Genomic DNA, 14,628 nt, shown 5'->3' on the forward strand with positions numbered 1-14,628 from the left:
GGGAGCCCGATGCGGGACTCGATCCAGGGACTCCAGGATCATGACCTGAGCCGAAGGCAGTCGCTTAACCAACTGAGCCACCCAGGCGCCCAGGAAATTCATTTTTAAAACTCCACTTACTTGGATCATCGTTAAAGATAAGGAAACTGACTAAGAAAATACATTATAATTTAAAGTAATATTAAAAATTTTAAGTTCCTTAAATCAGTATGATGTTGTTTTAGACAAGACCAGGATGAAGTTGGCAAAATACTAAAGAGAATGATTTTTCTCTATTATGTTTATTACTTAGCTATTGGACCAAGGAAGATGTAGACTTTTGGAGTATTTTTAGTTTGACATCAAAACCAGATGTTAAAACATGGTTTTTTTCTTCCCCCATGAAAATAGTTTCATTGCTTAATATCTCGCTATAAAGGAAAGTTTGAAAAGAATGAGCAGAAGATCTTTGGGAAGATTTCAGGTCTAAAAGGAACATTTCTACAGTTAATCCATTTTTTTTTTCCTGCTTCAAGAAACCAATACAAAATTTATGAGAACTGAAGTGGAAGTACACATTAATGCTATAATATCATTGTAAGATTACAGGAGGAATTGATAATCCCAAACTTGAAAATGTTTAGAAGGGTTCTATTTTAGCCTTTCTCCCCTTGATTCTAGATCTACCTCTATTTACCAGAATCCCAGATAAGTCACAGGAGAAAAGGCAATGATGGACTGTCTTAATTTACACAAGTAACCCAAATGACTAACCAACCAAATAGAAAAACCCTGAATAACCAAACATCAGTAGAAAATAACAAATCACAATGACATAACCAAAGAGCATAGTGTGTTGGAAAGAACCTGGAAAGTGAGAGCCAGGAGACCAGAATACTCGTCTGAGTTGTGCTGCCCCTTAGCTGTGTGACTTCAGATAAGGCCTTTTACATCTCTGGGGCTTAATTTTCTCGAGTGTTAAAAAGAGATTTCATCTTAAGATCTCCAGATGAGACTTCCAAATGGGAAATACTGTCTTTGCCTTTATAAACAGCTTGCCTGTTTTGCACCCAAAGCACTGTGCTGAAAAAAAAGTGGTGAATTTCTGACTCAAAGCCACTTCCATTCAGTCCAGTTCATTTTGTTCACAAAATCTGAGCTCAAGCAGCATTCTCCTTGCACCTGCCATATGTCCAGTATGATTTGGGGATCCCAGTTTTGGTAATTGTGCCATGAAGGAGAATATAATAAGGAAGGTCTGTGTGTAGAGTTGCGGAGAGAGAGTGAGTCAGAGTTGACATTTCCTACTTTAGTAGTCTGCCTCTTGGTTTTTGTGGCACAGAAAGCAAGAGGGTTGCTTGCTTGTAACTTGGGTTTAATGAGAACATGGAGTCTTACAAAAGATCAGGTGCAGGAAGGAGAAGAGATGTTAAGGAATTGGAGGAGGCCTGAAGACTTTGTAAACCAGGCAAGTTTTCTAAAAGAATCGGACTCACAGAAATGTCACATCTGTGGCCTCCTGGCCTCCAGTGACCAGATCAGTACTTTATTGTGGGAAAACATCCAACCAAGCCACACCCATGGCAGCTCTGGGCTCATCTCATCACCTCCTGCCTGCTTCTCCTGAGGCAGCCCTCTCCCCAGTCACTGAATGGTGGTACCAAGTCTCTGAAAATGGGTGATTTTATGGAAAGTGGTGGAACGTCAAACATTTTTTAAATTAAGAATAACCCCCTTTTCACACTGACTGCAAAAAAGACAAATGCATGTAGTTGTCAACTGAAGAGAAATAAAATATATTTTTGAATCAATCCCCTACAAGTTTTCTTTATGGATGGCTCCTTAAGAAAATGAGCAAGCATGTGAGTGTTCACCGACCTCTTACCTTGGAAGGTGTATGTCTTAGTCCATTTGGGCTATGATGACAAAATACCACAAATTTATTTCTTACTGTTCCTGGAGGCTGGAAGTCCAAGATCAGGGTGCCAGCATGGTCAGGCTCTGATGAAAGCCCTCTTCTGGGTTGCAAACTGCTGCTGACTTTTGGCTGTGTCCTCACATGGGGGAAGGGGCTAAGGAGCTCTGTTGGGCTTCTTTTATAAGGGCATCAATCTCATTCATAAGATCCTCGTCCTCATGTGACCTAAGCACCTCCCAGAGGGCCTACCTCCTAATCCCAACAGTCAAATCGGCATTAGGATTTCAACATAGGAATTTGAGGGGGACACATTCAGACCATAGCAGCATAGTTAGTGTGTCTCGTCCTTGTTTAATCACTGCACGAACACACAAACATGTATCAAGCTGAGGTAGTAGCTATTCTGACAAGTTCTTCCTCAGTTTAGAAGTTCTTTAATGGCAGCAAGTCATGGGTCTGCTCTCACGCTGTCTTTCCATTTTCTTTCTGATTTTTCAGTGTCCTCCCCACCCCCTACAGTGTCCTATGTAGTTTAACTGAGCTCCCCAGGGAGCCTTTCATTGGGTGGCTTATCCCAGGGCATGTGGGATGAGCCCTGGTGTGAGAGAGTTTTCCTCTGTGTGCTGGAAGGAATTATTGAGTCTGGAAATAATGAAGTTATGAGCATTGGAGGCTGGCGCCTGCACATCTGTCCCACAAGCATTTTAGCAACATGGCCGAGGTGCAAGGCTGTGCATGTTGAATAAACACAGCTGCATTTACTTCAGTGATTACACATCCAGATAGCTGCAGAGCGTATTTATAAATGCGCATAGATTTTCCTCCCCTCTTGGGGCACAGGGTGTGGGGACAGGAAATCAGCTCTCTGTAGTTCTCATTTGTAGGTGTGTATGATGGGAGCCATCTTGATTCTTGAATCACCATGTGGGGAGTATGATTTTTATGACTCAGTGAAGTCCCTACGTTCACCCATTCCCCACTTTTTTGTCAGATGCCTCAAATTCCACCACTAGAGTTTTATCCAGAGGTTACGTTTTCATCTCTGTTAAAAATATAGTCACTTGGGATGCCTGGGTGGCTCAGCTGGTCGAGCGTCTGCCTTCGGCTCAGATCATGATCCCGGGGTCCTGGGATCGAGTCCCGTATCGGGCTCCTTGCTCAGCAAGGAGTCTGCTTCTCCCTCTGCCTGCTGTTCCCCCTGCTTGTGCTCTCTCTCTCTCACAAATAAATAAAATATATATAGTCACTTAACTTTACACTAGGTTGTGTGACATGCATAAGGATATCAGGTTGTAAAAGCTCCAAAGGCCATTGCTTATGAAGTCATTGGTGCTTGGTGTGGGCTTGTTGGGAAGGAAGGAGGGAGGCTGCAACTGAGAAAGGGGAAAAGGCCAAGAAAGGAGTAGGCTGGGAGCAGGAAGGTAATCTGCGTTTTCAAGAAATTTTGCCTAGGTGATTATTTTCCTATTTGTGAAAACATTCCAGTGAGAAAACGATTGAGTCTTGTATCAGGCGTGGCTATATTTATAGATGGGGCTGTTACACTTTCAGAGTTACAGCTCTGGAGACCAGAGGGAAGTGTGGTGTCTCTCCCATTCCGATGGGGGCCCCCAGATGTGGGGCGTCCCTCTCGGGTGGGGACTGGTGGCACAGGCGGTGCAGAATTCTCTGGAGGCAGAACAAAGGAGCAAGCAGTTTATTGAATGCACTACGAGGGTGAGGCGGCAGGCAGGACCGCAAAGGAGAGACTGTTTGCCAGGAGGTGGTGGGTGGGGCTGGACTTAAAGGGGGAAGGTGAGGAGGTATGGGGATGTATGGAATTTTCCATTTTTTGGTACCTGTGCCTGGTTGTAAGTAGCCCATTGGTTTGTTAGGGCTTATGGATATTTTGAGGTGGGTGGCCTGATGGGCCCGTTTGTATTCAGCCAGGTGGTCACTCTGGGCTCTTTTGCCTTGCTCTACATTCCATTGCTCCAGCCTCTACAGAAAGCGAGAAAGAACACACATAGATTTTAGCAGCAAGGATGCCCAGCGGCGTAAAGAGGAGGTCGCAGAAGAGAATTGTGAGGACAGTAGGGGGCTGGGAGGCGACAACTTCTTGGGGGCCTGGCCAGGTAACTAATCCCCACGGTGCGGTGCGAGAATTCAGGTGCCCAGGGACAGTCTGGTAGAAAGAGCCTTTGAGAGGATGCCAGGGGGGTCAGGACAGAACTCTAGAACGAAATATCTAGAACTAGACCACTCAGAGGGGAAAAAATCCAGAATGGGAGGGGAAAGGATGGTGATAACATGCTTTTTAAATATCCAGCCAATGGGAGGATTTCCTCCCACACACACTCCCTGATTTGTGGGTGGTACCCAGACTCAAATCTGCGGGCAGCATCAATACTCAGTTCATAAACCCATCATTCCTCAATTTTCTGTGATCGGTCCAATTTCAGACACTCAGTCCCATTGCTGAACACTATACTCTTTGTACTTTAGAAAAGAATGATCTCTGTGTCCATACAATGTCCTCTGCCATAGGGTGTGCAAAGCCCTGTATGCACAAATTAAATAGGGACTCTCCTTCTCCCTTGTCCCTTCCTGTGATCCTGCTTGTCATCTTGACTTTCCTATTTAATTGCTTCACAATCCATCTTATCACCTGAGCCAGAAACCTGAGAAAATTCTGTTATCTATTGCTGCATACAAATCACCCCAAACTTAATAGCTTAAAAGAACAAACATTTATTATCTCACATGGTTTCTGAGGGTTAAGAATCCAGGAACACGGGGCGCCTGGGTGGCTCAGTTGGTTAAGCGACTGCCTTCGGCTCAGGTCATGATCCTGGAGTCCCTGGATCGAGTCCCGTATCGGGCTCCCTGCTCGGCAGGGAGCCTGCTTCTCCCTCTGACCCTCCCCCTTCTCATGTGCTCTCTCTCTCATTCTCTCTGTCTCAAATAAATAAATAAAATCTTAAAAAAAAAAAAAAAAAAAAAGAATCCAGGAACAGCTTAACTGGGTGGTTCTGGCTCAGGATCTCCTACAAGGTTGCAGTCAGCTATCTGTCAGGGCCACATGCATCTCAAGGCTTGACCGCAGCTGGAAGATTCTCTTCCAAATGCATTTGCGTGGTTGTCGACAGGCTCAGGTCCTCACTGATTGTGGGCCAGAGGTCTCTCTTTCTAGCACATGGGCCCCTCCGTAGCCTATTTGAGTACTGTCTTGACATGGCAGCTGGATTCCCCCCAGAGCAAGTGATAGAGAGAAGAACCCCTAAAATGAAAGGCACAGATTTTTAAATTCTCTGTTCTCAGAAGCGACATCTGTTCTGCCATATCCTATTGGTCACACAGACCAACCCTGGTACAATGTGCGAGGGTACTCCATAAGGATATGAATACCAGGAGGCAGGGGGCATTGGGGGCCAACTTAGAGGCCAGCTGCCTCAGAGAGGCTTTCCTTCTCCCTCTCCTTCAGCAACACACTAAGTCCATCTGATTCTTCCTCTGCTGTGTTTCTCAGATATGACCTCATCTTAAATCTGATTGTGGAGGTGTGGAGGCTGATGGGGGAAGCCTTGGTGACCACATACCTGAGGGCACAGGCCGAATGCAACTTTATATATAGGGAGAAGGAGAGCAAACCTGTTGGCAAGCCAGCCTTTCAGGGAGGATTCATTCCCTCTGCAGGGAAGGGGAAGATCTGTAACAACAGAGTCACCCTACAGAAACCAGGTGCTGAGCACAACAGCAAGAGAGCACAGGTGTTTTCAGACTTGACCTAATGTGGAAATGTTGGGGTTCAGAGCCAACGGCCAAGAAAGAATTCTGGAGACCTCTTTGGTGCAAAAAGGTGGTTTAATTAAAGTACGGGTACAGGGAGCATCTGGGTGGCGCAGTTGGTTAAGTGTCCGACTCTTGGTTTAGCCCAGGTCTGATTTCAGGGTCGTGGGATCAAGCCCTGCGTCAGGGCTCAGTGTGGAGTCTGCTTGAGTTTCTCTCCCTCTCCCTCGCCCCACCCTCAAATAAATAAATTAATTTAAAAAATAAATAAAGCACAGAGACAAGACCCTGGGCAGAAAGGGCTGCACTTGGGTAGTGAGGAATGGCTGATTATATACTTGGAGTTGGGGTAATTAAAGACAAAGGGAAGTTTCCAAAAGGACTTTCATATGCTAGAGAAGACTCACAGGATCCTGGAGGCCTAGCTATTGTCAAGCTAAGGTTGCTTTTCCCTCTAGCAAAGCATTAACATTAAGACCCTTGGGAGTTTCTGGAGGAATGTCATTCTCTGCCTGTCTCAAGTATTTGTCAATGGGCTGCAGGTTATAAGGACATTTAATTTTATCTACATTTCCTTCTGTCTTTGTACCCCACATCACTGGGACTTAAGACCATGATATGAGGTTAGCTCCCCTTTTTGCCTGAGGTAGAGAAAGTCTTAGGAAATCTCTATCTAGGCAAGCATCTGCAGCTTCCTTGTAAGTCTCACAAATAGTTTAACTCCACGAGTCTACTTAGATCAGAAGTGGCTACTTAGATTGGAAGTAGAGCTCTTGAACTGAGAAAAGTTGGGGGATCCATTCTGCTTCAGTGAGAAAGACAGCCTCGATTCTCAGTATCTGCCATTGTCAGAGGAAGCAGGAGTTACACCTGCCATTTGGCCAGTGGGAATACACCCTGTTTCCACTGATGATACTTTTCCTCCTTGAGATCCTTGTCTAAGATGGGCTTTTGGGGATAAAGCAAAACACTTAATAGTTAGAATTTTCAGAAGTAGGCATACCTTAATTACTTGAGCTGCGACAGCACCCCTCCCATCATGCACCCACCACTAGCAGCCCCACCTGGGAGGAATCAACCCTAGTAGGCTTCCTCATTAGGTTCTTCAACAGCCTGAGGCTGCACGGTTAACCAAGATTGAGTCAGTTGACCAAGGGCCCCAGGCGACTAAGGTGGGAGTTGAGAACTCATTGGTGGGAGATTCTGGGTCTTCTATGAAAATTTACTTTTGTTCTTAGATTTATAATCTTGGGATCAGAATGATAGGTTTATGGCCCAGGATAGAGGTCAGCTCTCTGCCTCCCATCTGCATTTGACATGTGACTCACAGAGGTCAAGTCATTTAAAAAGTTGGCCAGGACTACAGTCTCCTGAATCTCTAATCTTTCCCTGCCCTGTATTAAACCTGCGAGTTATCATAGCATGTACAGTGCTAGGATAGGTAGATTGCAACAGCCTGTTTGCTCTGAGGTCCAATTTCTGCTCTCGTTGTGATCTCTGGATGGCAAGGAACCTCATTTCCCAGGCTCCCCTGTCTTCTGCTTCCTACTAAGTTTGGCCCATGTAGTGCAGTGGGGGAAAATTTGAGAGCAAGAGTTGGTGAGAAACAAGGTATTTCTTTCCCCCTCCCTATTTCCCTTGGCATCTCCAGCAGTGACTTAGTCTTCTCTGGTTCCAGCGCCCATTGGACAGTCCCCACCGTGACTCTGGCTTCTGCCAGAGGACCCATAGCAGCTACTTACCACGGGCTGATCCCTGGGTTGGATCCCTGGGTTGCCTCACTTTCCCCCGTTTGGCTTCTCAGCTCTTCTATCACTTGGATCGCCAGCCCCCTAAATCACCTGTTTGTTAAGATCCAGACTGGTGTGTCTTTTCCTTACTGGGCCCTGACGGAGTAGGACCAGCATTCTGTGTGTTCCTGCACGTTTTAGGAACACAATAAATGTTCAGTCATAATGATGCTAATGAAAAAGGAAAACCAGTTTACCCAAGAGAGTTAGTGCTGTGCTCTATTCATTTGCTCTATAAATCAAGCTGATTAAAACTACATCGTATTTGTCATAATTCCTGAAAAGCAAAAAGTGGAGACATTTTCTTAAGACATTTTCCTGAGGGTCACCCTTGTGCCTTCAACTCTATGGTGTCAAAAGAATGGGTTCTTTTGATCTCATAGATCTTTACCGTCGCTGTCCTCTGACTTAATCACAGAAAGGATCATTCTTGGTATGGGTGGGTTTGTAATTTTTAATTGTAGCAGAACGAGCCCTAACGTCATACCTCTGCCTACACTCGGTTTGTAATGACTCTACACTTGGCCTTCCCATCACAAGCCCGGTTGTTGTGACCTACAGTCCTGTTTATATGCCCAACCCCTGTTCTTGGCCTCCACACAAGGTTTCCCACAAGGGTTCCATTTGAGATGGTGGTTTCCAAGATTGGGGGTATTTGTCCGCCAGCAACTGGATTTGAGACCACCAGCTTGTTTTTCCAAGCATTAATATATCTCCAAACATATTTTCTTTTCCAGAATGTTTTCCAAAAGGTTTGTAAGAATGTCTCTCAAACTTCTTTTCTTTTGAAGGTGTAAGAGCCTAAGGGGAGGGGCAAGGGTAGTATAAATTTTAAATTGGCAGACTAGTATTTAAAGCTTTATCCAAAAAAATATTTTTCCCTTTAAAAAAAAAACCTCTCTTTACATATTTAAGTAATTCATTTGGGAGAAATTACTATTCGACTATTCACATAGCCAGCCCTTGGCAGTTTCAGTTCAAAATGCTTTGAAACCAGTCAGCTACAAAGCCTCAAATGTTTTCTCTTTGAAAGCTCAACTTAACCTTCACTACCATGGTGGTGAGAAAAGTGACAACTCATTTAAAGATTCCCCCCTTTTGTTTCTTTGTCTTTCTTATGCAGGCCATGTGTTTATACTATGGGATCTCCCATAAACAACAGGGCCCTTTTTCCATGCCAGGAGCCACCCGTTGCCATGTCAACATGGCAGGCTACAGTTCGAGCAGCTGCATCTTTTGTTGTTTTAATGAGTGGGGAAAATTCTGCCAAGCCAACACAGCTTCGGGAAGGTACTGTACATGTGTTCCTGTGCTTCTTTCTGTAGTGCACACATGCTGGACCCAGGGATCCAGTACGCAATGTTTTTCTCAACTTTAAAGAGCTCCTTTATAAGTTGGGTTGGAATGAACATACTAAAAACATTTTGCCAGAGAAAATAGCAGGGGATGGGGAGGGGCACTTGGGAGTCGGGACATGGGATGGGGGGCTCTTCATGCCAGAGTTATCAATTCCTAGATTATTTTAGGAGTTGCTTTCACCTGGTGGTTTGTGGGCCTTAAGTGGGTGGTCCTGGTTGAAGACTTTGGGGCAGGCAAGTGTGTCATGGAAACACCATTCATTACAGTTAACTTGTCGGTAGTTCAGTAAGGTTATTCATTATCCCAGGCAGTAGAGCTCCTTCCTGTTGGCTGGCCCCCTGGAGTTGTCCTGCTGAGGCATCTGTTCTGCACACTGTTTGCCCATTTGGCTCTGAACCAAAGGTGTGTAAGAAAGATGGGAGGCAAGTGCTAATGCATCAAGGTTTTGTCTGCGAATCACTTGCTTATTGCAATAATTAACTTTTTCAGTTGAGATCCAGAGCGTGTTAACTCCAGGTAAAATTTTTCTAATTGTGTTATTTCTTCATTTAAAATATTGTGTCTCCTCCCATGTACTTATTATAGAAACTCTTTTAACATTTATAGAAAAGCAAAAGTAATAAAAAATAATTTTAGAGAAAATGGTTGCTAACATTTTGCTTCATTTCCCTCCATTATTTAAAATCTATATGTATACTACATGTTATCATTTCAAAACGGTCATCCTAGCATATAACAGTTTTATATTCCACTTATTTCACTTGAATATATCTTGAATGTTTTCCAGGTCACTATGTATTTTTCAAAAATATGATTTTATTGTCTGCATAATAATTTTCTTGTATGGGCATATCAGATTTTATGTAATGTTTCCATATTATTAGACATTTTTATTGTTTCCAGGTTTTTTTTTTTTCTTATTATATTGTATTAAACTCCTGAGGAGATAGTTTGTATAAAATGAGAATTATTGAGTCAAAGGTTTTGAACATGTTTGTACATTTTTCAAGTTCTTTTCCAGAAAGGTACCAATTACCCTCCCATGAGTAGCTATGAGGGTCCCAGTTACCGAGAGCATCACCTGTCTGTTCAGCAAGAGAAGGTCTCTCTTTAATTGGATTATTTCAATCATCAATGAAGTTCCACTTGTCCTCTGACGTTTCTTAACCATAGTCATTAACTCTTTACTTCTTTTGCCCATTTTTATTCTGAGGCCTTAGTGAGGCTTTCATAAGTTTGTTTCATCTTTTAATTTGAATGGCTCTTAAAAAAAATAAAGATATTGGAGCTTCCAGGTTGCTAAATGTGAAGATGCTGGGAGAAAGCATGGAAGCTCCGAGCACCTCCCCGCATACCTTCTCCTATGCATCTCTTCCCTCTTGCTGTTCCTGAGTTGACTGTCCACTCTTCATCAAAGGCAGCAGAAAAGTGCACTGGCAAATGGTTTCTTCTGGTCTTCGTTTCCTTCTGGGGGCTCCTCTTGTCACAGACTTACATTAAGTAAATCTGTAAGCTAGTCTCCTACATAAAAGGATAAAATAAAATAAAGATATTAATCTCTTATGATGTTTGTGGAAAGTATTGTACCCCATTTATAGTATGCCTTTTAATTTCATATAATGTTTTTGATTTATAGGAGATTTTAATTTTTATGTAGTGAAACCTGTCAAGTTTCTCTTAGAAAGTTTTTTGCTGTTCTGAGATTCACCTGTTTTGTTCTAATATTTTTAAGTTTCAGTTTAATTTTTGTAATATAACTCTCTAATCTCTTGGCAGTTTATTTGGTCAGGGTTGTGAAATGAGAACTAAACTTTTTTTTTTTCCCCAAATAGGAAACCATTTGCTCCAAGATCATTTATTAGATCTTTGCTAACTTGTAAAATCTCCTTTTTTAATTTTTTTATTTTTTTATTTTTTTAAAGATTTTATTTATTTATTTGACAGAGAGATAGAGAGAGAACACAAGTAGGCAGAGAAGCAGGCAGAGGGAGAGGGAGAAGCAGGCTCCCTGCAGAGCAGGGAGCCCGATGTGGGACTCGATCCCAGGACCCTGGGATCATGACCTGAGCCGAAGGCAGCCGCTTAACCAACTGAGCCACCCAGGCGCCCCTAAAATCTCCTTTTTTAAAATTAAGTTTTTATTTTAATTCCAGTATGGTTAGCATACACTGTTACATTAGTTTCAGGTGTACAGTCTAGTGATTCGGCAATTCTATACATTACTCAGCACTCATCATGATAAGTATACTCTTTTGATTTGTGATATCTCCTTTATTAGAAACTAGATTTATGCATGTACTGGAGTCTTCAGTGAGTGTTAACTTGATTCTCCAAGTCAAGACAAAACAAAACAAATAATACATTTAAAAATGTTATTTTAAAAAAATGGGTCACAAATACATGGCTTCTTTACAAATGAGCAAAGGACAAGAAAATTGCAAGAAAGTCTTCTTTTTGCTCCTAATTTCCAGCTACCCAGGAACTGCCCCTTAAGGCAATCAAGGTGACCAATTTCTTTTGTGTATAGTATAGTTTTTCCTTTTTTGTTGCACAAATCATAGCATGCTATACACATTGTTTTTGTATTTTGCTTTCTCCTTTAGAATAAATTTATCTTATAGCTAATTTCATATCTGAACATAATAAAGAGCTTCCTCATTATTTTTATGACTACAGAGTATTCCATAAATGGCTGTTTCACAATTTAGTTAACCGATAGCTCTTGACTTGGGTCTAAATCAAATAATAAACTTAATGGGCATTTACTTCTCTCATCTTCCCTCACTCACATTCCCCAGTTTTAATTAATACAGTTTGTAGCTTGGGACTGATATTATCTTTATACTTTGTTTTTGTCTTATATCTTCTCTTCTAGGAATTACAATTCCTGTTTATATTTTTGTTCAGTTTCAAAACGTATTTGTAGTAAGTATTTAGACTTTCTTTATTTTTGAGCCCTTAAGTTTGAATCATCTCTCAACTGGGAAATGGCTTATATATATATATATTATTATATATATGTATTTTTAGGGGGGGAAGGGGCAGAAGGAACGGGGGAGAGAGAATCCCAAGTAGCCTCCATGCCCAGCATGGAGCGCAACATAGGGTTTGATCTCACAACTCTGAGATCATGACCTGAGCCAATATCAAGAGTTAGATGCTCAACCGACTGAGCCATCAAGGTGCCCCAGTATTTTTTTTTCTGGAAGGGTGGATATGTGGTATATTTTCTGAGCCCTCCCATATTTAGGTTGGTTTTTTGTTATATTCAGTTATGAACAATCCTTGGCTAGGTATAAAATTCTTAAGACTTTTTTTCCCTCTTAAATTGACTGTAAACGTTTTCATTATCATCCCTTAGAATTTCTGAGGAGAAATCTGGTATTTTTTTTTTTTTTATTCTCTGAAAGTAGTCTGATTTTCCTGCCTAGAGACTCGTAGAATTTTTTTTATTTATGTAATTTAAAACTTCCTAGAACGTAGCTAGTTGTGGGTACCATTTTTTAAAAATCAACTTTATTAAAGTATAACCTACATATAATAAAATGCACACAGTTTAAGTCTTGTTCATGAGGTTTGACAAATATATACACGTATGTAATTAATCAGCATCCCGATGAAGATGTAGACTATGTTTGGTACCCTGGAAATTCCCTGTGCCTCTGCCATCTGTCCCCTAACCCCATATTAGTCAACCACTGATCTGAATTCTGTATCTGTAGTTTACTTTTACCTCTCCTGTGGATTCATATAAATGGAGTTATTCTGTGTGTACTTTTTTGTGTCAGGCTTCTTTGGCTCTACATGTTTGTGACATGCATCCATATTGTTATAGGTGGCAATAGTTTATTCTCTTTTAAAGAAATTAATGGGGGCATCTAGCTGGCTCAGCATGTGACTCTGATTTCAGGGTTTTAAGTTTGAGCCCCATGTTGGGGTAGAGTTTACTTAAATTTTTTTTTAAATAAAGAAATTGATGAATAGTCACCAATTATATGAGTAAACTGCAGTTTTTGTTTTGTTTTGTTTTGTTTTTTTGTTTTTTTTAATTTGCTCACCTCCTGAGAGACATTTGAATTGTTTTTGGCCATCACAAAAAAATATGCTGTGGATATTCATGTATAAGCCTTTTTGTGGATATAGATTTTCATTTCTCTTGGGTAAAAACCCAACAGTGCAATTGCTGGATCATATATGTATATTTTAGCTTTGTAAGTATCTGCCAAACTAGTTCCAAAGGGACTGAATCATTTTATATTCCACTAGCAATGTAGGAGAGTCTAGCTGCTGTGCATCCTTGTAAACACTTGGTGTTGTCAGTCCTTTTAATTTTAGCCCTCCAGCTGGGTGTAAAATACTATCTCCTTGTGGTTTTAGTTTGCATTTCTCTGATGACTAGTGATGGTGAGCAACTTTTCATGTACTTACTGTACGTTCTTATATCTTCCTTTAAAAAACATCTCTTCAAGTCACTTACTCATTTACTTAATGTGGGTTTTTAGGTTGTTTTATTATTGGATTGTAGGACTACTTTATATACTCTAGATACAAGCCCTTTGTCAGATGTGTGTATTGCAAATATATTCTCCCAGTCCGTATGGCTTGCCTTTTCTTTTCTTTAATTTTCTTTCTTTTTTAAGATTTTTATTTATTTGAGAGAGTGAGTGAGTGAGAGAGTAGGAGCAGTGGGGAGAGGCAGAGGGAGAGGGAGAAGCAGACTCCCTGCTGAGCAGGGAGCCCAATGCGGGGCTCCATCCCAGGACCCCGGGGTCATGACCTGAGCTGAAGGCAGATGCCCAACCGACTGAGCCACGCAGGCGCCCCTTGCCTTTTCATGTTTTACTTATAATCTGTAACACTAATTTTCTATAGAGACATTTTGTTTTTTAGTAATTACATTACAGATTTAAGTTGTTACTGTAACAGTATCTTGCAACCCTTCCTCATATTTTTTATCTTGTTACTTTGTTGTCTTTTGGTCTTACTCTGTTACACTGTCTCAGCCTGTTGTCTTCTCATGGCTTTTTACTACTTTTTCATAGAAGTTATGTCGTGTATCATAATGGGAATGCCAGTTTCCTAGGCTTGTTTTCATTTCTGTAGTAAATTGATTTCTGAGGCTTTGTTCTTCCTCTGAGTCCTTAGAACAATGTTTTCTTTGACCTTTATTTTGAGTATTTTTTCTTAGTGCTCATGGCTTTCCTCTCTGGTATGTACCAACAGACAGGAGAAAGTCTGTGGATTTCCCTTCATTCCATTCACTGTCTGCTTGTGTGCTGCCTGAAACCCTCTCTCCGTTCATCACGTGAGAGGTTACTGAAGCACACAGCTCCTGTATCCAGGCTCCGCTGTCTCCTTGCCACTTGTCTAATGAAATTCTGCTGGACTCACTCTACCCTCCTTACGTGGTTCCGTGACATGCTGAATTGATTGAGTACATGAACACGACAATCTCAAGCAGGCACTGGCCGGACTCCTCCAGACTCCATGGCTATGTATTGTGGTTTACTTGTGTTGCCTACACCTCCCACGATGCTGTGTGGCTCTCCCTAGCCTCGCTTCACCAAGGCTACATTCTTCCTCATTCATGATTTGGCCCTGCAGTTCCCATGTAAAGGCTTGTGTTTAGCAGTGTTTCTCAAAGTTGAGCATTATTTATCTTTCCAAAGGGGAAAAAAAAATCTGATTCACTGGAGTTCACTTAAATTATTTGTATTAGAATGATATTTTAGAAAGTATAAATACAAGACTAGGCATAAACTCTTATATATTATATGTGTAATATTACATATTATAATATAATAATATTATATA

The 14,628-nt window shown here is 41.5% G+C and overlaps 1 protein-coding gene across 11 annotated transcripts in view; it reads left to right on the top strand.

The window, feature by feature from the left end:
• Positions 1-14,628, top strand: part of AOPEP (aminopeptidase O (putative)) — a 337,732-nt gene that overhangs the window by 40,405 nt on the left and 282,699 nt on the right. For all 11 annotated transcript variants that reach the window (XR_004297944.1, XR_004297945.1, XM_032392876.1 and 8 more), the window contains one exon: positions 8,579-8,745. Coding sequence is in view for 9 of the 11 variants with exons in the window: in XM_032392876.1 (XP_032248767.1) it covers positions 8,579-8,745 (167 nt within the window). In the remaining 2 variants the exon portion in view is untranslated. The remainder of the gene's footprint in view (positions 1-8,578; positions 8,746-14,628) is intronic.

Source organism: Phoca vitulina, unplaced genomic scaffold (genome assembly GCF_004348235.1).
Source record: "Phoca vitulina isolate PV1807 unplaced genomic scaffold, GSC_HSeal_1.0 scaffold70, whole genome shotgun sequence".
Lineage (NCBI taxonomy): Eukaryota > Metazoa > Chordata > Mammalia > Carnivora > Phocidae > Phoca > Phoca vitulina.